The 22,759-nt window shown below is 51.3% G+C and overlaps 2 protein-coding genes across 8 annotated transcripts in view; one reads left to right on the top strand and one right to left on the bottom strand.

Moving 5' to 3' along the window:
- The first annotated feature begins 4,963 nt into the window (after positions 1-4,963).
- Positions 4,964-9,583, top strand: G6pc3 (glucose-6-phosphatase catalytic subunit 3). The gene is made up of 6 exons (XM_075990515.1): positions 4,964-5,464; positions 7,428-7,534; positions 8,074-8,164; positions 8,361-8,479; positions 8,677-8,818; positions 9,008-9,583. Exons 1-6 carry the CDS (start codon positions 5,247-5,249, stop codon positions 9,369-9,371), a joined length of 1,041 nt encoding a protein of 346 aa, XP_075846630.1. The 5' UTR covers positions 4,964-5,246; the 3' UTR covers positions 9,372-9,583.
- A 1,695-nt stretch (positions 9,584-11,278) lies between these two features.
- Hdac5 (histone deacetylase 5) overlaps positions 11,279-22,759 on the bottom strand; it is a 36,154-nt gene continuing 24,673 nt past the window's right edge. For all 7 annotated transcript variants that reach the window (XM_075990513.1, XM_075990508.1, XM_075990511.1 and 4 more), the window contains 21 exons: positions 22,576-22,706; positions 22,267-22,413; positions 22,066-22,178; positions 21,605-21,736; positions 21,201-21,423; positions 18,821-19,038; positions 18,313-18,591; positions 17,469-17,634; positions 16,786-16,919; positions 16,349-16,469; positions 15,988-16,037; positions 15,726-15,833; positions 15,309-15,364; positions 15,103-15,190; positions 13,302-13,421; positions 12,944-13,041; positions 12,664-12,782; positions 12,140-12,273; positions 11,792-11,876; positions 11,491-11,656; positions 11,279-11,403 (listed from right to left, as the gene is read on the bottom strand). In XM_075990513.1, coding sequence (XP_075846628.1) covers positions 11,364-11,403; positions 11,491-11,656; positions 11,792-11,876; positions 12,140-12,273; positions 12,664-12,782; positions 12,944-13,041; positions 13,302-13,421; positions 15,103-15,190; positions 15,309-15,364; positions 15,726-15,833; positions 15,988-16,037; positions 16,349-16,469; positions 16,786-16,919; positions 17,469-17,634; positions 18,313-18,591; positions 18,821-19,038; positions 21,201-21,423; positions 21,605-21,736; positions 22,066-22,178; positions 22,267-22,413; positions 22,576-22,706 — 2,728 coding nt within the window. In that variant the 3' untranslated portion in view covers positions 11,279-11,363. The remainder of the gene's footprint in view (positions 11,404-11,490; positions 11,657-11,791; positions 11,877-12,139; positions 12,274-12,663; positions 12,783-12,943; positions 13,042-13,301; positions 13,422-15,102; positions 15,191-15,308; positions 15,365-15,725; positions 15,834-15,987; positions 16,038-16,348; positions 16,470-16,785; positions 16,920-17,468; positions 17,635-18,312; positions 18,592-18,820; positions 19,039-21,200; positions 21,424-21,604; positions 21,737-22,065; positions 22,179-22,266; positions 22,414-22,575; positions 22,707-22,759) is intronic.

Below are 22,759 nucleotides of genomic sequence, written 5' to 3' on the forward strand. Positions count from 1 at the left end.
CGCACGGGGCGTGCTGACGTCAGGCGCCGGGGCGTGGTCTGGTGCTGGGTGGGGTGGGAGCCTAGGTGGAAGAGGGAACAGGAAATAAAGGAAAATGTAAGTACCGTGAAAATGGTTTTGTGGCCGCCCGTGTGCTTGCAGGGTTCTTTTGAATGTTAAGAAAATAAATAGACGTAAAGGATAAATAACCTACGTGGAATGAAATTGAAAAAAGGGAGACACCTGGAGTCTTTGCTAAGCCCATACCTTGCACGAAAAACGTTTAATGAATGAACTCTATAAGATACTGTCTTCACTTGCATACAAAGAACTAGTAGCTCACTGGACTTAACAGGAGTCACTCAAAATGATTATAACTAATTACATAGTAATTGTTCAAAAACATTAGCTGTAAAGTTAGGCAAACTAGAATCTGAGGCCATTTACCAAATAATATGACCTTAAACGAATTATCAAACTTGATTATGTTTCTTCAGTGGGATCTAATACTACTTCTGGAGCTTCCATCAGCCCCTCAAGGCAGGAACAATATCCTCATTTTACGGGTGAAGAAAGGAAGTCTTAAACTTGTTAAGAGTCGTACAACTGACAAAGCATGGTTTTGAGTCCAACAAAGATGCTCTTGACTACTGGCCTATATTAGGTAATAGCACTTGCCTCATAAGGCAGCTAGGAGGCTTAAGTGAGATAATGCATACGTGCATGACATATAGGATCTAAAAAATATGTTACCCATTAGCACCTGTCACTTTGGACCCCAGAGCGCTTCTGATTTTTGATTTGTTGGTTGGTTTAGTTTTTTGTTTTTGTTTTTGGAGACAGGGATTCTTTGTAGCTTTGGAGCCTGTCCTGGAACTAGCTCTTTTTTTTTTTTTTTTACAGGGTTTCTCTGTAGCTTTGGAGCCTGTCCTGGAACTAGCTCTTGTAGACCAGGCTGGCCCCGAACTCACAGAGATCCACCTGCCTCTGCCTCCCAAATGCTAGGATTAAAGGCATGTGCCACCACAGCCCAGCCCCCAGAGCATGTCTGTCTCCCTGCTTGCCCTCTATCCCAGAAAGCCAGGAAAAACGGAGGAACAGCTCTGGAAAGTTGCTGTCATAGAGCACAAATCCACTCTTAAGGCCTTGGGTTCAAATCTCAGAATCACTAAAATCCAGGAAAAATAAAAAGAGCGGGAAAGTGGGGAACAAGGAATAGTCATAATGACAAAGGGCTTTGGGAGGGGGCTTCCCCCCAATAATATCTATTTTACATACTTTACTAACCTTATGGAAAGAGCTGTGCAGATGCACTTTTAAATTTCTTACCACCAACTGCCATCCTTCATTTGCCCAACCCATAATATAAAAACATGAGAAACAGGTTGACCTTTCTCTAATTTAGGCGGAGGCAGAGGGCCAGCTTTGGCACGACTAGTGAGCCTGAACAAAGTTCAAAAGTGTTTCCTTGTGTTCCAACAGGCAAAACTTCCTTGTGTTGGAGGCATTGGTACAATCATTACAATAGGAATAAAAATTCTCCTCTGTGCTTATATTTTTTATCAGAGGAGTGCCGTGTCTTTCTGCTCTGGCCATAACAAGTCACATGTAAGTCCACTTGTCCAGGGGAGAAGGAGGGAATGCTGGGGTTGGACCCTTGCTCCACCACTAAACTGCATCCTCAGCCCTGACATTGTAATTATCTGTGCCTTTCCCTCAGTGCATGCCTGAAACTCTAAAACTAGGAACAGCTAAATAGAGTGTTTTCTATTCATACATACAGATGGCAAAGTTTATGTTAGGCCCAGGAAAAGCTTAACAACTTCTAATTAAAATAGAATAATTTTCACACTATATCGTAATAAAAAGTCTCATGGGTGCGGTCTCTATTGCTTTCAGGGCTTACACCATTCGCTTGAAGGAAGCTTTTCTATAGCATCTCTGAATCACACCACTCACTGGGTCATCATTAAATAAAATAAAAGTTACTTGAACATGACTACTTTGATACCAAAAGAGTTGATCTTTTTTTTTTTTTGAGACAGGGTTTTGCTGTAGTTTTGGAGCCTGTCCTGGAACTAGCTCTTGTAGACCAGGCTGGCTTTGAACTCACAGAGATCTGCCTGCCTCTGCCAAATTCTGGGATTAAAGGCGTGCACCACCATGGCCCGGTTGATCTCATTCTCAAGATGTCGACTTGACTCATGGATTTAGACAAAGGGATGATCCAAATCCCAGGCTAGATGGAGCAAGATAGATTCAGATTGCATGACATTACTCAGAACTGCACATGATTTAAATCATTTTTAAAATATTTACTAAGTTTATTTATTGTATTTTACCTTATTTACTTATTTGGGGTTTTCTCTGTTTAACGGCTGTCCTGGAACTAGCTCTGTAGACCAGGCTAGTCTCAAACTCAAAGAGCTCCATCTGTCTCTGCCTCCCGAGTACAGGGATTAAAGGCATGCGCTACCAGCCTGCACTATTTTATTTTTATTTTTTATTTTTTTATTTTTATTTATTTATTTATTTATTTATTTGGTCTTTCGAGACAGGGTTTCTCTGTGGTTTTGGAGCCTGTCCTGGAACTAGCTCTTGTAGACCAGGCTGGTCTCGAACTCACAGAGATCCGCCTGCCTCTGCCTCCCGAGTGCTGGGATTAAAGGCGTGCGCCACCACCGCCCGGCACTATTTTATTTTTATGAGTAAGTAATTTGCCTGCACATATATGTATGTATGCCACATGCCCTGTGGAGGTCAGAGATGGTATCAGATTCCCCTGTGGAGTTACAGATAGCTGTGAACAGATGTGGATGCTGGGAAATGAACCTAGGACCTCAGCAAGAGCAGTTTTAACTACTGAGCCATCTCTCCAGCCCCCACAATTTAAATCTTCCAGAGGACCTAAGTTCAATTCCCAGCACCCTCATGGTGAGTGGAAAGGTTTTAGTGGAAGAAAAGAACCAACTCTTTGTCCTCCACACATATACAAACAATAATAATCAAAAAAATTAATAATTTTTTTAAAAAATTGTAAAGTATGGCTTGAGAATATAGTTCAGTGGTTGAAGACTTGACTCTAGTGTGCCAACCTGTTGGTTGGATCCCTAGCAACTCAGAGTAAACAATTGCAAATCAAGGTGTTGATGTGGATCGTGAAGTCGTTAGAGAATGGAGCCAGAGCAGAATCTCAAAGCCTACTTAAGAAGCAGGTAGTAGATTGGGCGGTGATAGGGCACACCTTTAATCCCAGCACTTGGGAGGCAAAAGTGCACAGATCTCTGTGAGTTCGAGATCAGCTTGGTCTACAGAGCAAGCTCCAGGATTGGCTCCATAGCTCCTGGGAAACCCTATCTTGAAAGAAAAAAAAAGTGGGTAGTGGTGACCCATGCCTATAATTGCAGCAATTTTAAGGAATTGGGAGTTCAAGGCCAGCCTAGGCCTGCTTTGACTCAAAAATAAACTCAAACTTAACTCCAGTAGAGGCAGATTCAGGTCTACATACTCAAGATCTACATAGTGAGTTCTAGGACAGACAAGGCTCTGTATCAGAAATAAACTCAGTATGAAATTTTGGCTTTTTGAAGCAAGAACACTTTCAAGGGCATGAACTGACTGAGATTTACATCCACCTTCCCTCCACAACACTGTCTTAATTTTTTTTTTGGTTTTTCGAGACAGGGTTTCTCTGTAGCTTTGGAGCCTGTCCTGGAACTCCCTTTGTAGACCAGGCTGGCCTCGAACTCACAGAGATCCTCCTGCCTCTGCCTCCCAAGTGCTGGGATTAAAGGCGTGCGCCACCACCGCCCGGCAATTTTTTTTTTCTTTTTGGTTCTCTCGAGCCAGGTGGTGGTGGTGCACACCTTTAATCCCAGTACTCAGGATGCAGAGGCAGGCGCATCTCTGTGAGTTCGAGGCCAGGCTAGTCTACAAGAGCTAGTTCCAGGACAGGCTCCAAAAGCTACGGAGAACCCTTTTTTTTTTTTTTTTTTTTTTTGGTTTTTCAAGACAGAGTTTCTCTGTGTAACAGCCCTAGCTGTCCTGGAACTAGCTCAGTAGACCTACCTGGCTGGCCTTGAGCTGAGAGAGACTCACCTGGGGTGCTAGAATTTAAGGCATGTTCCCCGCCCACCGTCTTAATTTTATATCCTTATTTTCAACCACTCTTCAGAAAACTTCAAGAACAAAGTAGCTTGAGGCACTAAAAACAAAGAGTACCCGGGCGTGGTGGTGCACACCTTTAGTCCCAGCACTCCGGAGGCAGAGGCAGGCAGAACTCTGTGAGTTCGAGGCCAGCCTACAAAGTGAGTCCAGGATAGCCAAGGTTACAAGAGACACCCTGCCTTGAAAAAAAAAAAAGAAAGAAAGAAAAGAAAATCAAGGAGGTGCATCAATAAGCTACCTCTAAGCAAACTTCCCTTAGAAGAGTTGTGATCTGTGTTCCTCAACATTATCTCAAAAACTGTAGGATTGTGCCCTTCCTCTTCCCATTACGATCTCTTGGTTTATCTGCCCTGCGAGGGTTTTGAATGGTAGGAGGGTGGTAGAGGTGAGGACAAGGCAAGTTTCTTGCACATAACATACACATGCTAAGCTTTGGGTTCCTGAAGAAAGACGTCTCAAAATCAAGATGAAGATGAAGTAGGGTGGGAGAATCCTGAACTAGAGACAGAGTAGATAGAGGGTGTGTGAAACCAAGGAGTTCCAATTTGATTCCCTTCTCTCTAAATGATGTAGAATTGAGAGACGTGGGTAATGATGTTGGAGAAGAGACGTCAGATTCCGAAGGTACCCTAACCCTGGAGATTAGACAACCGCCTTCTCAACAGCAGAACAAGGAACCGGGACACACCGCTGGTCCTCAGGTTCATCTGTTCCCTGACCCGGAACAGCAGCGGATTTCTTCGCTACGCCGGCAGCCCACGTGCTAGCAACCGCGACCACGTGGGGCCCCCCCGAGGAAACGCCTTCGCAAAGGTTTGTCCCCTCCGCTGTCCAGTAGAGAGGAAGGCCGGGATAGAGCGCCGTAGGAAACTGTTCGGGCCACCAACCCAACTGGCGTGTGCCCGAGGCTGCGGGGGAACGGGGCGGGACGGGGAGGGGGCGGGGCTTGGTTTAGACCCCTGGTGGGGAGGGCGGTCCCGGGGTCCCGGGGCTAGAAAACCGGGGCGATCTAGAGGGCTAGAAGGTAGCGGCTTGGTTTTGCCTGGGCTCCTCCGTTTGCTCCCTACAACGAACCCAGCCTGACGGGCCCCTGATTCACCATGGAGTCCACGCTGACCGCAGGCATCGCGATGGCTGAAGCGCTGCAGAACCGGCTCCCCGGGCTAGAGAATATGTGGCTCTGGATCACCTTTCTGGGAGATCCCAAGAACCTCTTTACGTTTTTCTTCCCCGCGGCCTACTACGCCTCTCGCCGACTGGGCATCTCCGTGCTCTGGATCACCTTCATTACTGAGTGGCTCAACCTCGTCTTCAAGTGGTAAAACGAGATGCTTAGGGCATCCTGGTCCCCTACCCCTTTGAGGCCCTAATCTCCCTCTAGTAGGTACCTCAAAGCCAATGCCACCCTTATCCCTTAGGGCCTAGTTTTCACCTTGACTTTCGTTAGATCTTGACCGCAGACCTCACCACACTTTACTGTCGGCGATCAGAGAAATGACTTAAGGGGCGTGTTCAACTGCAAATACAGCCTCCGCCTCGGACCTTCGGATTGCGAAACTCCAAATTTAGTTGTAGTTGAAATTTACATTGTAGCAATTATTAACAGAAATTTGGGTAGCCTAAAGTCTTCTTTCTTAGCTGCCGTTTCATTCATCGGCTCATTTGCTTGACGTTGTGCTAGGCACCAGCTGCTTTGTAAATTAAGATGCGGTCCCTGGTTCGGGCTCAAGAGCATAGGCAATGCTTGAAGACTTACGAGAAATACAAAATCTCAGACTCCAGGCCAGATCTGCATTTTAACAAGGCCCCCTGGTTATAGTGTACAGTGAAGTTTAAGAGGTACCAAACTTTACGGACTTAAAGGAAGTCTTGCCCCTCCCTTCAGGGAACAGCTCTTTCTCCAGCGGTTACTAATATAGCTTTCTCATTCTAAGCCCGATAGTCCTGGACCTCCTGCAGCGCTTGGGGTTTATCTGTGCCAACTTGTTGGTTTGTTTTGTCTTTGGAGTATGGAAGGGAATTACTGGACACGCAGCTCCACCTCAGCTGCTGATGCCCTGTCCCAGCCTTGAAGTAGGAAGGGGGGCTTATTGGGAGACACTGAATGGGCTAGAATGACACACTGGAAAGCAGACCAGGAGTCCCTCCTCCCTCCCGCCCTATCCAAATGGGCTTCATCCTTACTTGTAACCCTAAAAGAAATTGTATAATCATTTCCTTCTGGTCTAACGGTCCCATCCTAGACTTTTTGCTCTCCCCTCCCTTGGAGTCTGTGTAAGCCCCCTGCTTAATATCTGAGTATGAAAGCCCTAATTCTCCTCCTCTTCCAATGAAACAAAGTTGCACTGTCTAACCCAGAATGGTGGTCTCCCCAGTGCTGGGATGACAGGTGTACACTAGCATGCCTGACCCCATATTCATTTTATTTTATTTATTATTTATTATTTATTTTTTGGTTTTTCGAGACAGGGTTTCTCTGTGGTTTTGGAGCCTGTCCTGGAACTAGCTCTTGTAGACCAGGCTGGTCTCGAACTCACAGAGATCCGCCTGCCTCTGCCTCCCGAGTGCTGGGATTAAAGGCGTGCGCCACCACCGCCCGGCTCCTATATTCATTTTATAGCTTTGTGGTCAACACTTGCTGTGTTTGAGGCTCAGTTGTTGGTGGGAAAAGGAAAGTCTCTTCTGAACAACTCCCCGTCCCCGTCCCCGTCCCCGTCCCCGCAGCATCTTGCTTCCTGCTCTTGCCCTTTTTCTCTTTCTGGCCACAGCAGCATTGTCTATGTTGGGTGCTCCAGAGGCCAGACAAGCACCTGCTAGGCCAAGGGAGTTGGATTGTAGTGGGGGGGAGGGGGGTTCATCCGTAGTTTTTCTTAGACTCCTCTGTACAGTCCCTCCTCCCAGTTTCACACTCGAGATGCTCACCTATGTAATTCAGGAGTGGGTAATTCAGGCTGGAACCAGGGACCTGAGAAGGGGACAGGGAAGGTGGCCAGGAAGGCCGGGTCCTAAGAAGAGCTGATCATGCAGTGGGAGGGATAAGAGTGGGTCACATGTCTCAGAACACATGTACACACACACAGTCTCTCTACAACCGCTGGCCTCCATATCCCTTTAAGAGGAAAATATGCGCTTCTCTGTTCTAAAGTAGAAAGTCATGGTAAGATAATAGCTAGAATCAGTGCCCTTTTGAGTGCACCCAGCAGGGCCTCCTGATTCCTGCTGCCCCCTGGATCCCTCTAACACTGTGTGCATGTCATATGGTCTCATATCTTGTCTTCTAGGGTTCTGTTTGGAGATAGGCCCTTTTGGTGGGTGCATGAGTCTGGGTACTCCAGCCAGACTCCAATCCAGGTTCACCAATTCCCATCTTCTTGTGAGACCGGCCCAGGTGAGAAAAGTTCCAACCTCCTCCCATTCCTGGCATGGTTAAGGTGTAGATAAATTTAGCCAGGCGGTGGTGGCACACACCTTTAATCCCAGCACTGGGAGGCAGAGGCAGGTGGATCTTTAGTTCAAGGTCAACCTAGCAGGATAGCTAGGGCGGGCTGTTCACAAAAGAAATCCTGTCTTGAAAAACCAAAAAGTTAAAAAAAAAAAATAAGGTTTGAACAAACATTTCCATATACTTCAGCTAGGGTGGTCCAAACAGGCCTAGTCTCTCAGTTATTGGTCCAGAAAACAAATTCCAGGGAAGACCAGGTTGAGTGGCATGCCTCATGCTGGCTCTTCACCTCCTAGTAAAGCCAGGGCCGCAGCAAGTCAGCAGCCCAGAACAGTGACTTTGAAAGAAAGGTCTTGGGGGAGTGATAGGCTGGTACTGGGCAAGCGATCTTCACGTCCAGGGGAGGCAGACATGTTGAGGGATCACCAGGGGCACCTGGGTTGCACCTTTATTTTTTCACCGTGAACTTCTGGATCTCCCGGCAGGCAGCCCTTCTGGCCATTGCATGATCACGGGAGCAGCTCTCTGGCCCATAATGACAGCCATTTCTTCTCAGGTGGCCTCCCGGTCCCGCAGGTATGATCACGGTATTGCCCACCAGTAGGCGCATCCTCGACCTCAAAGGCTCCACAGCGTATTAGTTGGGAATTAGCTGAATTAGAGCTGTGGTGACTCAGGGGGTCGGTTCAAACTCTGACGTATTTGGATGCGGAAGGAAAGCAAATCATGCTCGTTCTCCAGCCCTTGAGCAGCCTGTCTCTCTTCTTCGTAGCCCCTGGGTAAGGGTGATTCCTGGCCTGGCTTACTGCACCTTCCTGTTGGCTGTCGGCCTCTCTCGGGTCTTCCTCTTAGCACATTTCCCTCACCAGGTGTTGGGCGGCCTGATAAGTGGTGAGCAACCCGGGCAGCAGGGTGGGCCAAGGGGGGATGTCTTTGGCGGTGGGAGAAGTAGTTTAGGAACTTCCCAGCTTCTGTAGAGCCAACCTCGAGGTCCCCGACTTTGTCTTAGTTTTCCTCCCAAAATGAACTGCAGGTGAGGGGGAAGATCCTTTCCTCTAACATCTGGAAACTGTTTTGCATCCCTTTAGGTGCTGTCCTTGGCTGGCTGATGACCCCCCGGGTGCCCATGGAACGGGAACTTAGCTTCTATGGGTTGACCGCTCTGACCCTCATGCTAGGGGCTAGCCTCATGTACTGGACTCTCTTTACACTGGGCCTGGATCTCTCCTGGTAAGTCCTGCTGGGCGCTGTATCTAGATATGTGGGTCTCTGGTTCACGGTGGCTATCAAGGACACACAAACTGTTCCTAGACAGATGTGGAGTGAATACATGAGAGTAGGGCCCCCAAGGGAGGATGGCTGTGAGCTAGTGGTCTCTGGATTCCAGGCTCTTCTGGCAAAGACTCTTCTTCCCCACAGGTCCATCAACCTGGCTTCCAAGTGGTGTGAGCGACCCGAGTGGGTGCGTTTGGACAGCCGGCCCTTTGCATCACTGAGCCGTGACTCGGGAGCTGCCCTGGGGATGGGTATTGCCCTACACTCTCCCTGTTATGCCCAGATACGGCGGGTACACCTAGGAAATGGCCAGAAGATAGCCTGCTTTATGCTGGCCATTGGGCTACTGGTCATTCTGGAATGGCTGGGCCACCCACCTCAGATCAGCCTCTTCTACATCTTCAACTTCCTCAAACATACCCTCTGGCCCTGCCTGGTCTTGGCCCTTGTGCCCTGGCTAGTGCACACATTCAGTGCCCAGGGATCGCCACCCATTCACTCCTCTTGATGTTATTTACCTCCCTTGCCATTCTCTTGCCCCAAAGACAACACTCGTAGTTTCCCTGGGCTCAAAAGCAGGCCCAGCTCACACTGATGCATTTCTGTCTCGTGTTATGCAGTTTTAGCCCCTTTTAAAGAAGGACCTCTGTTTCCCAATGAGGCTGTCTCCTGCCTTCCCGCAGGGTCCCCACAAAAAACAAAAAAAAAAAGAAAGAGAAACCAGCAGGCTTGGTGGGGATGCGGAGCTGGGTTCCTGACACAGGCGGGAGCTCAGGAAGGTTCTAATAAAGCTCTTGAAACGTCTGGATTCCTTCCTAGCCCATGCTCATGTCTCCACTGATTTTTGCCTGCATCCCTACCAATGGAGCCTCCACCCCATACAAAGACAAAAGTGAAACGGGGTTGAAAACTCAGCTGAGACCTCCTCTCTCCTCCCTGCCAAGGCCACAGCAGAGCTCTCTCGAGATAGGGTGGCAACAGTGGATACCCCCCAGGAGAACAGAGATCTCCCACCCTACTCCCCTGCTTCTCAGATTCAATTCTAGTCCAAGGCTGAAGAAAAAAGACAGCATTTTGGTTAGGACAGGAATGAGAACTTTACTCTATCTGGGAACCCAGAGAACAGACATTATTCCCAGAAGGCACTGCCACAAACAAGTTTATTTACACAAGGAGACAGTGTGACAGGATACAAAATACTTAACGAGAATCCATTCATTCACGACAGAGCAGGAATGGGTTTACATGAGAGTAAGACCAGCCCATAGGGAAAGTGAGAGGCCCGGAGCCCTGGGCTCAGTGCAAGGAGGATTTAGACAGCACACAAACACACAGCTAGTTTTAGTAACTCCCCAGCTCCCTCAACCCTGCTCAGGCCCCCATCAGGATAATATGTAAACATACTGCTGGGTCCTGGGGATGGAAGGAGATAGAGAGAATGTGGTATAGGGGAGGAAGAGTTGGCCCCCGAGGAGCCACTGCCCATCTTTGGTTTCCTACAAGCTAGACCACATTCACTGGAAGCCTGTGCGCTCCAGCCTCTGGACACAGGGTTACTGGAAAAGAAGATGGACAGCCCAAAACTCCCTCCTGCTGAGAGCCCTTCCCCACCCCCATACCCTGGGCTTCTGGACAGGGTTCTAGCCCTGTCTATCCTAGAACCACCTCTTTCACCATCCCCAGGCTTCAAAGCAAAAAGGCTCTGGAAGAGATCCGAGTCTTGATTGCTTGCACTTCCACTTCCGGGTGATGGCTGAGCAAATCTGGTCCAGAACATCAGAAGGGCTTGCGTGAACTTGAAGCCCCCACACAGAGTCCAGCTTTTCCCCTCTCTACGCAGGGAGGTCAACAGGATAAAGTGGAGATCCTGCCTGTGTACACAGGTCCTCCTGGCTCCTCCTAACCCAGCCGCAGCTCCCCCTGTACCCTCTGGGTTCCTGGAAGTAGGAAGCAAGAAATTTGGCCGCAAATCTAAGACCCACATCCTGGGCACACGTCTGCAGTGCTGAGGCCAGAGAAGAGAGGGGTCTGCAGAATGCTGAGGACAGAAAGGAAGGGGAGTATAGGGTGGAAGTCTACCCCACTCCACTCCGTGTCTTAACTAGTAGTGGATCCTCCTGAGGACAGAGAGGGGCAGAGGTGAAATTAAGGCGTTTCCCAAAAGCCAGCTGAAGCCAAGGCACCAACTTACTGTTCCCATCTCGGTAGCTCCAGAATTGGAGGTACTATCTGGGAGTACTGTCCAAGGTAGGAGAGAGTACAGAGAACTGGGGCGAGATGACAACAGGGGAGACATGGATGCTGCACCCATCCCCCTACAGAAGGAAGGGATTGCTAAAGCTGGGGCCTGGGCCATGTGGCGGGAGGGCTGGAGCAGCTTGGGGGAGCAAGGCTGAGAGACCCACACAGCACACGTTGTTGAATGTGTGACTTTTTGTTTTTAATAGAAAAAATAAACAAAATCACAATGATGAAGCCCAGAGGAATGGGGGCCAGGGTGTCACAGGGTAGGCTCCTGCTCCATGGGCTCCTCTGCTGGCCTGCGGGGACAAGCACATGAATGCCACTGAGTAGAGAGCACTCACTACCTTAGGCCGGGACAGGGGAATGCCAGGTGAGAAGCCTACCTGGGGCTATGCTCTTGAGTAGCAACGGCCTGGGCCTGCTCAGCCCCCACGGAAAGCAGGGCCATGGCGCTCACAGTCTCGGCCTCCTCCGTCTCACCTGTCTGAGCCTCCCGCAGAGAGCAACCCAGACCAGTGGCGAACCTCTGTACACAGCTCCAGTGTTTGCCTGTGGAGAGGGACAGACAGGTTCAGGGAGAGCAGACAGGTCCATATGTACCTGCTAGCCCTGGTACCCCACTGCCCATATGCCTCGTCTGCCGAGCAGGTTGAAGTATGAGCCCCTCTGCCTGTCCCCACGCACTCTGGATCTCGATGACTTTCTCTAGTGTGGCAACTGCATTGACGCTGGGTTTCTGCTGCAAGACTGCTTCATCCAAGGGCTGTAGCTGCAGAGAGAAGGAGAGTGGACTCAGAGTGGGATAAAGAGCAATGCCTAGCTCTCCAGCTGACCCTATCCAGCCCAGAAATTCCTGTGCTGGCAAGCACTGGCTTTTGGGAGGAAGCCTTGATCAGAAAGTCTTCCTTGGCCAAATATTCTCAGACCTAGGCAAACCTCAAGGAGCCTTTGAGGCCACTGGACCCAGCGAAGTGGATATCCCTGCTGACCCATCAGCCCCACCTGCTGTCCACCTCTCTGTCCCCCGTTCACCTCCACGCTGAGCAGAGCCGAGACACAGGCCTCAGAGGCATCACAGATGGCGGTCAAGTCGTGGCCTCCCTCCAGGGCCAGCACCACCCGGCCCCCTGCCAGTGTCATGAGCTGCCTGGTCAAATGGCCAAAACCTTTGCATGGGAGTAAAGAGAAAAAGCTGAATGGTAAATTGTATCAAAGAGACAGAAGGAGAAAAAAAAAAAACAAGAAATGAAACATATCGTACAAAATATGACAGCAGACTTAAGCCCCAATACAGCTACAATGAAGTAAAGTGTCAGCGAACTTAGTGGAGGACAGGCTAAGATGAGATGCATTTCCGGTAGGTAGGTCAAGGCCAGCGAGCTCCAGTGGAAGATACTTGTTTGCTACTCCACCTCTACCTGCCGGTCCCCATGGCAGGATTGGCAGAAGGGTGGGCAGAGCTAGCAAGTCTTAGACTTGCTCCCTGCAGTGCCAACTTATTCCCTGTCCCCTGTGCCTCAGTGTTCCACACCCTCCCAGACCCCTAGTAGGCTCACATCTGGCGGTGACAGAATAGCCACCCAGTGGAGACAGATGTCCTTCAACAGCATCAAACCCAGCGGAGACTAGGACGACGTCAGGTGAGAACTCGTGGGCAATGGGCATCACCACTGTCCTGTAAAGGGATGGCCCAAGCTAATGCCAACAGAGGCCAGGCTGAGCCTTGCCACGCTCTGTTCTCCATTGAGGCCATACCCCTCCACCACCCCAACTGAGTGCCTGCTACCCCTGCCAGCTCCGGGTCCCACCCCTCCTCTGGCCCTTCTCAGTCCCCACCTGAAGGCTGTCAGGTATTCCACATCTCCAATGGGGGGATCCACACCTCCTGTCCATGCCACATTAACATTGTACCCCACGCCTGGCCCTCCACCAACCTGGCATAAGGTAAGAGAAGTTACTGTCACCGCCCTGGATCCCAAGCACTGCCCCGTCCCCTGCCTCCAACATCTCACTCCATTGACCTGTTTTACCCAGCTGGCAATCAGACCTGTGTGGTCCTCCCCCTGGGAGCCCTCAAATGCCACATGGACCAGCATCATGAATGGGCCTCTGTGGCTTCCTGCCAAGTCCCATCCTGCCAGGTCCCAGTGTGCTACCTCTGGGAAGGGCTGACATGAAGGCCCAGAAGTTGTACCTCTTCAGGAGCCCCAGAGCCCGGGAAGAAGTTCCCATTGTCATAGCGATGCAGCGAGATGTAGAGCACAGAGGGGTCATCGTAGAATGCTTGCTGGGTGCCATTGCCATGGTGAATGTCCTGATGAGGATAAGTGGAGGGTGCTTTGGGTACCAGTCTAAGCTCTAATCCAAAGGCTAACATGCCACCTGTTCCCCGCCCACCCTACCATTAGCTCTGCAGATGAGCCCACCAATGGCTCCGGGGCCGTGACACTGAATCCAGGCTCTACAGCCATGGATGGATATGGTTTGTCTCCCTGCAGAACCCATTTCACTGAAGTGCAAGGGAAACCCAGGCAAGTAAGAAATTTAACACAGGCAAATAAATTCTGAAGAAGGATCCAACATTTACATGAATTTGTTTTTTTGTTTTTTTTTGTTTTTGTTTTTGTTTTTTGTTTTTTCGAGACAGGGTTTCTCTGTGGTTTTGGAGCCTGTCCTGGAACTAGCTCTTGTAGACCAGGCTGGTCTCGAACTCACAGAGATCCGCCTGTCTCTGCCTCCCAAGTGCTGGGATTAAAGGCGTGCGCCACCACCGCCTGGCTTGAATTTGTTTTATTTTGAGACAGGGTTTCGCTAGGTAGTCCAGGCTGGCCTTGAACGCTCAATCCTGAGTGCTGGGATTATAGTTGTGCACCACGGCTGCATACATATTTTTTTTAAATATTTATTTATTTAGTATAAAATATTCTGTCTGTGTGTATGCCCACAGGCCAGAAGAGGGCACCAGACCCCATTACAGATGGTTGTGAGCCATCATGTGGTTGCTGGGAATTGAACTCAGGACCTTTGGAAGAGCAGGCAATGCTCTTAACCTCTGAGCCATCTCTCCAGCGCCCCTGCATACATATTTTTTTTTTTTTTTTGTTTTTCGAGACAGGGTTTCTCTGTGGTTTTTGGAGCCTGTCCTGGAACTAGCTCTTGTAGACCAGGCTGGTCTCGAACTCACAGAGATCCGCCTGCCTCTGCCTCCTGAGTGCTGGGATTAAAGGCGTGCGCCACCACCACCCGGCCTGCATACATATTTTTAAACCAAAACTGGATTTCAAAAATTCTGCCCTTGCTGGTCAATGACCAGTGAGTCCTCAGGCACAGTGAGTGGTGTGTTCACTTTCCCTATCATGACAGAAGGCTGAGGAACACCCACAGCCTCAGGAGCAGAGGTGGGGCATCTTTGCTAAGTAACCCAAACAGTGTCCTCACTTAGAGAAGTAGAGGAATACTTTGCACTGCTAGAGGTGGCTGTGAGCAGCACAGTGTCATGTTCCCAATGGTAAGGGCAAGGAGAAAAAGATTCTGGTAGTAGTGGTCACACCCGGTCCCTATCGCTCAGGGGAGGAAATCATCTGGATGTTGTAGGCTGCTAGGGGGAAGATGCGGTGAATGAGGCTAAAAACACACTGGGGTGTCCCAGGGAGGAACCATCCCACTGAATGAAAGGACCCGCCTGATGAGCTGGGTGGTGGTGGCACTCAGGAGGCAGAGGCAGGCAGATCTTTGTGAGTTTGAGGCCAACCTGGTCTACAGAGCTAATTCCAGGACAGCTAGAACTATTACATAGAAAAACCTTGCCTCCAAAACCAAAACCAAACCAAACCAAAACAAAAAAGGACCTGTCTGATGATGAAGCAGGAAGGATATAAACTGAACATGTGAAGCCAAGGAGTGAGTCCTAGTGCCACCCAGAGGTGGAGGCACTTCTGAAGGCCTTCCCTGGCAGCTCTACCCATCCCTGCCCAGCATCCCAGCCCACTGCCTACCCAGTCCACGATGAGCACCTTGCCCACATTCAGCTTCTGCTGCAGGAGTTTAGCTGTGATGGCTACGGAGTTGAAGAAGCAGAATCCCCTGTGTGGGGAGGAGGAGAGGGCAGGGAGGTCAGCTTGAGTGACATGAGGTTTGCTTCAAGTAAAAGATAGGAAGAGCTGATGGCAGAGGGCCAGGGTCAGGTCAGAGTGGTACTCACATGGCTGTGGACTCCTCAGCATGATGTCCTGGGGGCCGGATGATGGCAAATCCATTCTGAAGTACAAGCAGAAGGATAACTGTCAGGAAAGCCATGTCAGGGACAGGGTAGATACAGGAGAGAAGCACAAGCCAAGTAGGAATGGGAACACAGAAATGCACTTTTATGAACGCCAACTGCAGGACCCCCAGCAAACAGCTGTCTCTCCCCTGCAGATACACACAAGAGCCTCAGGCTTCAGTGCCTACTTGGTCCCCCATGACCCTCAAACTATGGCTGTCCCCATCCTAGCACTCAAGACTTCAAAGTGGCAAAGGACAATGGTCTTGATGAGTGGAAGTCACTGCTGCCCCTGCACACCTGCTCCTAAAGACACAGGAAGCAGCCAGGAGCGCAGAGGCCACAGTATAACCTTACCTTGAGCTCTCCTGCAGCCACCTTGAAGGCCAGCTCTACCAGGCAGCCCACTGCCATCCGCACAGCACTGGAGGAGTGCATCTCATTCCACACAGTGTCGCTGTCCACCTGCAGGGGCAGGAGATCGGGCTTCAGTGTGCCCTCTGCAGGGGGAGGGGAGGAATGGGAGTGGGCACCAGAGAGCAGGCGAGCAGCCACGGGGGCAGGGAGGAAGGGGCCAAGTTAGGAGAGCCACTTGCCCACTCCCACATACCCAACTCACCCCAATGCCCCCACAAGGCAGCATGGCATACATCTTCTGGCTGATGGGGCCTGCAGAGAAGAGGGACAGAGATGCTCTGATAGGTGTCCCACTTGCCAGTTGGCATGGGCCATGTAGTCCATGCCAGCTGAGACCTCTATCTTCTGCTATGGTAGGGACATGGCAGGTTGGGAAGAAACACAGACCACCATCAAGTCCACCTTTAAGCCTGATACCCTACAGTATGTTCAATCTGCGTGTAGGCTGATGGCACCCTCTTGGGGATGTGACCCACTAGGACTGCTGGCTACTCTGCCTCGGTGGTCTTTATGACAGCCCCTTCACACTCAGGACACACGTGGGACCATGCCCGGCAACTCACCAAGCAGTTTCTTGCTGTCCAGCTTCTGCCGGTTGAGGGGGCTGGTCCCATAGAGCAGGGTGTGGTACTCAGAATGTACTGTCTGGATTTCATCTAGCGTGGCTTTACGACCCCGGATCCGCTGCCAGAGGAGGTCAAGAGAGGCCAGAGAGCGTTGACAAGGCTCAACTCTCTTGACAACTACAGCCCAATGCTCACAGAGCCAACCTCCAGAACTAAAGGATTTGGAGTAACTACGCCTTGGCCCTTGAGAGACCCCACTCCAGGACTCTTTCCCAGGTTAGCTGGGGACCATGAGGGAAGCAGATCACAAGGGATGGAACTGGGGAGGTCTCAGAGCTGACTGGAGGGCTAGGGTGTGGGTGAGGCTTTGTTAGGAGGGGAGTGAAGGCATCACTCAGATGGAAGTCCCAGCTGAAGGCAGGGGGCTCCCTCACCTCACACTTGCTGAGCAGGCCAGTTTCCTGCAGCCGGGACCAGATGCTCTGGATGCGGCCGGCATGCTCCGGGTGTACATGTGTGTTTCCGCACGTGCACTGGTGCTTCAGCATGAACGTGTCATAGACCACACCTGGGCCACAGACCCTTGTGTCAGCCAGAACTGTTCTGAACCCTGCTGCACCCCGGTCCTAATGACTATCTATGGCTACCCTAGCTATCCGCCAACATTCACATACAACCCTTTCTTCTCTCTTCAAACCCAGCCTGGCTGAAGCTGGTCCCACTCTCTGTCCTCTGCAACCCCCTTACCATCCCCATAGTACAGTCCTCCTTCTCCCCATCACATCTGCCCATGCACTGGGCCCCCTGGTGAGGAACCAAGCATGTGGCAGCCTCATGGGTAAAAGCCTTCTGGGTCTACTGGGGCCTCACTGTCAATCCCACAGGGAGGAAGAAGGCCAGGAGGCACAGAGAAGATACTGCCCCCCAGAGAGTAGGAGCAAGGCTGCCTCTCCTCCTTGGAGAGAAGCTGCTGCTGCTCCCACGAACAGCTGTAGGGCACAGGAAGAGATGAAGACCCGTTTCCCCTCCATGCAGTGTGTATGCAGGACACCACATGCTACATATCCAAGCCCCTGGTGCATGGTGGATGGATGGAATGGACAGTGGTAGGGCTTACCTGTGGTGAAGAGGTGCTTAGTGGGCTGGTCTGGGGGGCTCTTCATGCTCCCAGGAGCAGCAGGTGAGGACTGGGTGCGGCCCAGCGCCTGATGAGGCACAGTGGCCAGGCTGAGGGGTGCCTGGTACACCTGCAGGGGCTGTAGCTGCTGGGCATCTGTGAACAACTGCAAAGGAGTAAGACAGCTGGGTAAGGCTCAGTCTGAATGGCACTGAGTACAGGGTCCTTTCAGCCTCCAGAGGGCCCCCAAGTCTCTTCCTTCCCCCACCTCCTCCCACTTGCTCCCTCCAGGGACAGGAGACACTCCAGCCTTGCCATCTCCCGGCAAGATGGGGAAGATGGGGCATGTGATGAGTCACTCCAGTTAGTAGCATTGAGGTAAGAGGCTGAGAAGGACGGGGGTGGGTGGGTGGGTGGGAGGGAGCAGGATGAGTCAGGCCTAAGGGCTTGGGGCTGTGTCCGCAATGAATGGAGCGCACTAGGCTCAAGGCACACTGTAGTAACAGTGGGGGCGTGTGTGTACACACGCACGCATGCACGCAGAGACCAACGCACAACCAGCCGACGCAGGCACAAAAGCAGATACACACAGGCCCTGTGCACGCAGAAGCGCACTCGCACAGTTAAGAGACAAGGGCAGTCACAAAGGGAGAAGAATGCCAGGCAGGCACAGCTCAGGGACCATACAGGATCCCCCTCCTACTTCCCCCAGTCTCTCCTCCCCTTCTTGTTCTTTAGAAAGCTGCTCAAGAACTAGCAACCGCACCACTGGGGACTGACAATCAAGAGAGCAAATCAGGGGATGGGGAAGGACAGTCAGTGGAGACCAATGTGTGGGAGGTACCTTTTTGTAACCAGCATTGGATTCCTCTAAGTCGGGTCCCTCATCAGGACCACTCTCGTCTTCCTCATCCTTGACCTGAATGCAGTCTTCATCTTCCTCCTCTTCATCCTCCTCCTCGTCTAGGTCTTCCTGGGTGCTCTCGCTCTCTGTGGAGCCTTCCCGGGGCATAGTCAGGGCCCCCTCCCCCAGCAAGGCCTCTTGCTGCTCTGTCAGCTCCTCCTCTGTCTCCTCGGGGTGGGTGGTGGGCTGCCTTGGCAGCTCCCCCGTCTTGGTAAGGATCTGGGAGAAGAAAGCACATTGTCTGGGGATGGGAACCTTTAGCCTTTCTCTCCCTGTCCCAGCCAGGCACCTGTCCACGGGACTCAATGGGAATTGGAAACAGCGAAGGTGGCTTCCTCCAAGCACTCAGCTCCCCAGGTTCAGCCCCCCCTCCCCCCCTCCCTCCCTGTGTGTCTCGCCAGCCTAGGTCACTTCCGGGTAGCCCAGGACATTGCCTGTTTGCATGTACCTTGCCCAGCTGCATCTGCTGCTGCTGCTGCTTCTGCTTCTCTAGGAACTGCTGGTGCTGCTGCTGCATAACCAGCTGCTGCAGGGCCTGGGGACTCTGCGGCAGCGGAGAGGACTGAGTGCGGCTCAGAGGTCGGTGCCTCGGGATCTTGCCCACTGTCCTCATGCTGCTGGCCACGCGCTCGCCCGTCACCAATGGGGACTGCCCATGGAGTGGCACTATGGAGGTGGAGAAGGTAAGTAAGTACTATTTGGAGGAGTGGGGGACCCTGTCCCAGAGGCTGAGCCCCATTCTCTCTCCTCCCTATACCTTAACAGTGAGTTCTGAGCCACGGGCACAGCAAGCCCTCCTAGGGTCACTTTTCTGTCCCTCTGATTTGTCTGAGTGTGCACAAGTAGTCCTGGGCCCACCACACGCTGGTACAATGACCAGTTCTCTCCATCTGCGACAAGATCCCCCTGTCGGTAGACCTTGTAGATGCTGCCAGGCTGAGAAGTTCTGGGCCAAGGCCATGTGTCTTTCTAGCAGAGCCCCTAAGAATGTTGGCAAGTACTAAGGGCCAACTGTCTAATGCCGTCCAATGTCACTGCTATGGGCAATAAGTAAGCCCTTGAAACACAGCCTAAATTGACATGCACTACCAGAATGAAACATATATGGGATTCCAAGGCTTACATGAAACAAAAGCTCAAATGATAATAATATCCTAGATAGAAGTTAAATATATAAGCCAGGCAATGGTAGCACATGCCTTTAATCCCAGCACTTGGGAGGCAGAAGTCTCTAAGACTTCAAGGACAGCCTGATCTACAGAATGAGTTCCAGGACAACCAAGGCTACACAGAGGAACCCTGTCTCAGGAAAAAAGGAAAAAAATATGTATTATTAGGTTAATTCCACCCATTTCTTTTTTTTTCTTTTTTTTTTTTTTTGGTTTTTTCGAGACAGGGTTTCTCTGTGGTTTTGGTTCCTGTCCTGGAACTAACTCTTGTAGACCAGGCTGGTCTCGAACTCACAGAGATCCACCTGCCTCTGCCTCCCAAGTGCTGGGATTAAAGGCGTGCGCCACCACCGCCCGGCCCCACCCATTTCTTTAAGAAAAAAATATGTTAGGCTTGGAGGCACCCATCTTTAATCACAGCAAAGTACATTAGATCATTGAGTTAGAGGTTAGCCTGGTCTACACAGCGAGTTAGAGGTTAGCCTGGTCTACACAGCGAGTTAGAGGTTAGCCTGGTCTACACAGCGAGTTAGAGGTTAGCCTGGTCTACACAGTGAGTTAGAGGTTAGCCTGGTCTACACAGTGAGTTAGAGGTTAGCCTGGTCTACACAGCGAGTTAGAGGTTAGCCTGGTCTACACAGCGAGTTTGAAGCCAGCCAGAGCTACATAGTAAGACGATGTCTCCAAAAAAATAAATAAAAAGTAAAATAGTGTTTGCGTGCTGTTTCTGTGTGCACATGTGCATGTGTGTGTGTGCAGCATGTAGAAGCCAGAGGACAGTCTAGGGTGTCAGTCCCTGCCTAACACAGCGTTCTTACTATTTACTGCTATGTACACCAAGCCAGCTGGCCTGCGAATTCCCAGGAATTCCCCTGTCTCCGCCTCCATCTCACGTGGGAGTGCTCGAAATACAACCTTGTACTAACTACCGTGTCTGGCTGTGCATGCAAACTGGGGATCTGAACTCAAGTCCTCACACCGGCATGGCTATCCCTTGACCCAGTGAGCCACCTTCTCAGTCCTCTTTAAAGTGTTAAATGTGGGGAAAGTTGTTTTTTTTTAAATATTTATTTATTTATTATGTATACAATATTCTGTCTATGTGTATGTCTGCAGGCCAGAAGAGGGCACCAGACCCCATTACAGATGGTTGTGAGCCACCATGTGGTTGCTGGAATTGAACTCAGGACCTTTGGAAGAGCAGGCAATGATCTTAATCTCTGAGCCATCTCTCCAGCCCTGTGGGGAAAGTTTTAAATCAAGTGTATGGTTAGTAGCTTGGTATGATATGTCATGTCTGTAATCCTAGGACTCTAGATGCAGAGGAAAGAGGACTGTCAGAAGTTTGAGGTCAACCTGGGCTACATAGTTACACAGTGAACCCACCTAACTGAATAAACTCAGTGTGGTCTGCGTTATTCCTGCTGGCCAGCTCTGCTATGGAATATGAATTTGGTAACAGTGGCAGGTTCAGTCAAGTGCCTGGCATACCAAACACTGGTACGTGATGTTTTCAGAGCATGGGAGAAATCAATGATGTTGCTAATGATTGTGGCAAGGCTAAAGAGTACCCCTGGCTCTTTTGTCTACGAGATAGGTCTGACTTGAGCTACCGTGAGAGTCAAACACCCCTTCTCAGGCACACAGTTATCTACTCACCAGCTATAAGCGTGCTCTGCTGCCGGGCCTGTTCCAGCAGCAGAACGTGCTGCAGCAGGGAAGCATGCCCGTGAGGGCTTGTGTCGCCCTCCAATGTCACGCCCAGCAGGCAGCCAGGGATGGACGATGTGCTCATGAACTTGCCAGTCAGCGTGCCACCCTGCCTCAGGGACTGAAGGGCCTGCCTCTCAGCCTCCTGCTGTGTCGACAGCTTCGGGGAGGCCTGGTGAAGTTGGAGGGTGATGGTAGATAAGACACAGACTGATACTGCCCCTGTCTTGCCAACTCAGACCAGCATCCCTCTTGTACCCTCTGCCCACCCACCAGATCAGGTCATGCCAGCTCAGCTCTCATAGGGCCTTGGGGAAGGTAAGTCCGAGCTAGGATATGTGCCCTGTACTTACGGTGAGGTGCGAGTTGGTGACGGTGACTGTGGCTTGCAGCCCTAGGGAGATGTTGGGCAGAGAAGGAGACGTGTAGAGGCTGAACTGGTTTGGGGAGCTGTCCAGAGGGAGGGCCCGGTGCTGGGGGAGCATCTGGGGAGCAGTCAGGAGAGACAGACATGAAAGCAGGCAAAGGAGAGACAGCCAAGAGGGGAGACCTGGACAAAGGCCAAGGGCTCTGAATGGTCTCTCACTCCCCCAACCCTGAGCCCCAAGTGGAGGTAACAGAGAGATCAGATCCCTTCAGGGGCCTGCGGGACAAATCTCTTTTCAAGGCAACATATCCAGGCAAGACCCTCCAAATGTACATAGAGGCATCTAGGCTGAACACTCAGCTAGGCCAGAAGGAGCAAACTCCTCCTTCCAAAAGAAAGAGCACCTCTGTGCCCCCTACCCCGTCCCAGCTTCAGTCAGTCCTGTACCTCAGTGGGGATGTTGGGGACTGAGCCAGTAAAGCCGTTCTCAGCGATGGTGCTGTGGGAACTGTTGGGAGAGCTGGGGCCAGAGCCGGGCGCACTGTTACACACGGACGACACTACAGGAGAAGTGGCTGTCACCTGGGCCTGCTCTGAGCCACCCCTCCTCCCAGACCTTCACAATTAGGACAGGAGAGGAGGCCTTACCCCCAGGCCCCGTGCCTGTGATTTCAACTGCTCTCTTCTTAAAGGTACTAATAACAGTGCCGTCCTTCCGACGCAGGAGGGGACTGCTTCTCCTCTCCGCCACCTTCTGTTTTAGCCTCGAACGTACTTTTAAGTTGGGTTCAGAGGCTGGAGAGAAAGTGGCTGGACTCAGATCGATCTACACACCAACCTGAAGCCCAGCCCACCCGTGGAGGGGGGAGGGGGACAACTCAAAGCGACAGCACTGCCCTTGGCATAAGCCCACCTCCACCCCAGAAGCCATATTCCTGGAAGCCAGGACTCACCCACCTGTTTTGCGGAGGGGGAAGTCATCACGGCTGTCATAGGGCCCAAGCAAAGGCAGTTTGTAGGAGGGAGGCGTCCCAGGAGGGCCGCTCTGGGGAGGGGAACTCTGGTCCAAAGAAGCATGGTGGGCTCCCCTGGGGGTGGGGTGGAAGCAGAATCTGGGTTACCACTTACCCACTTGACCTGC

The sequence above is a fragment of the Microtus pennsylvanicus genome, chromosome 11 (assembly GCF_037038515.1).
Source record: "Microtus pennsylvanicus isolate mMicPen1 chromosome 11, mMicPen1.hap1, whole genome shotgun sequence".
Lineage (NCBI taxonomy): Eukaryota > Metazoa > Chordata > Mammalia > Rodentia > Cricetidae > Microtus > Microtus pennsylvanicus.

Excerpts from the sequence above, each read along its gene's own strand:
- G6pc3 (XM_075990515.1), top strand. The coding sequence starts at position 5,247 with ATGGAGTCCACGCTGACCGCAGGCATCGCGATGGCTGAAGCGCTGCAG. Across the intron at positions 8,165-8,360 it reads GTGGCCTCCCGGTCCCGCAG|CCCCTGGGTAAGGGTGATTC; the intron begins GTATGATCACGG and ends TCTTCTTCGTAG. Across the intron at positions 8,480-8,676 it reads GTTGGGCGGCCTGATAAGTG|GTGCTGTCCTTGGCTGGCTG; the intron begins GTGAGCAACCCG and ends GCATCCCTTTAG.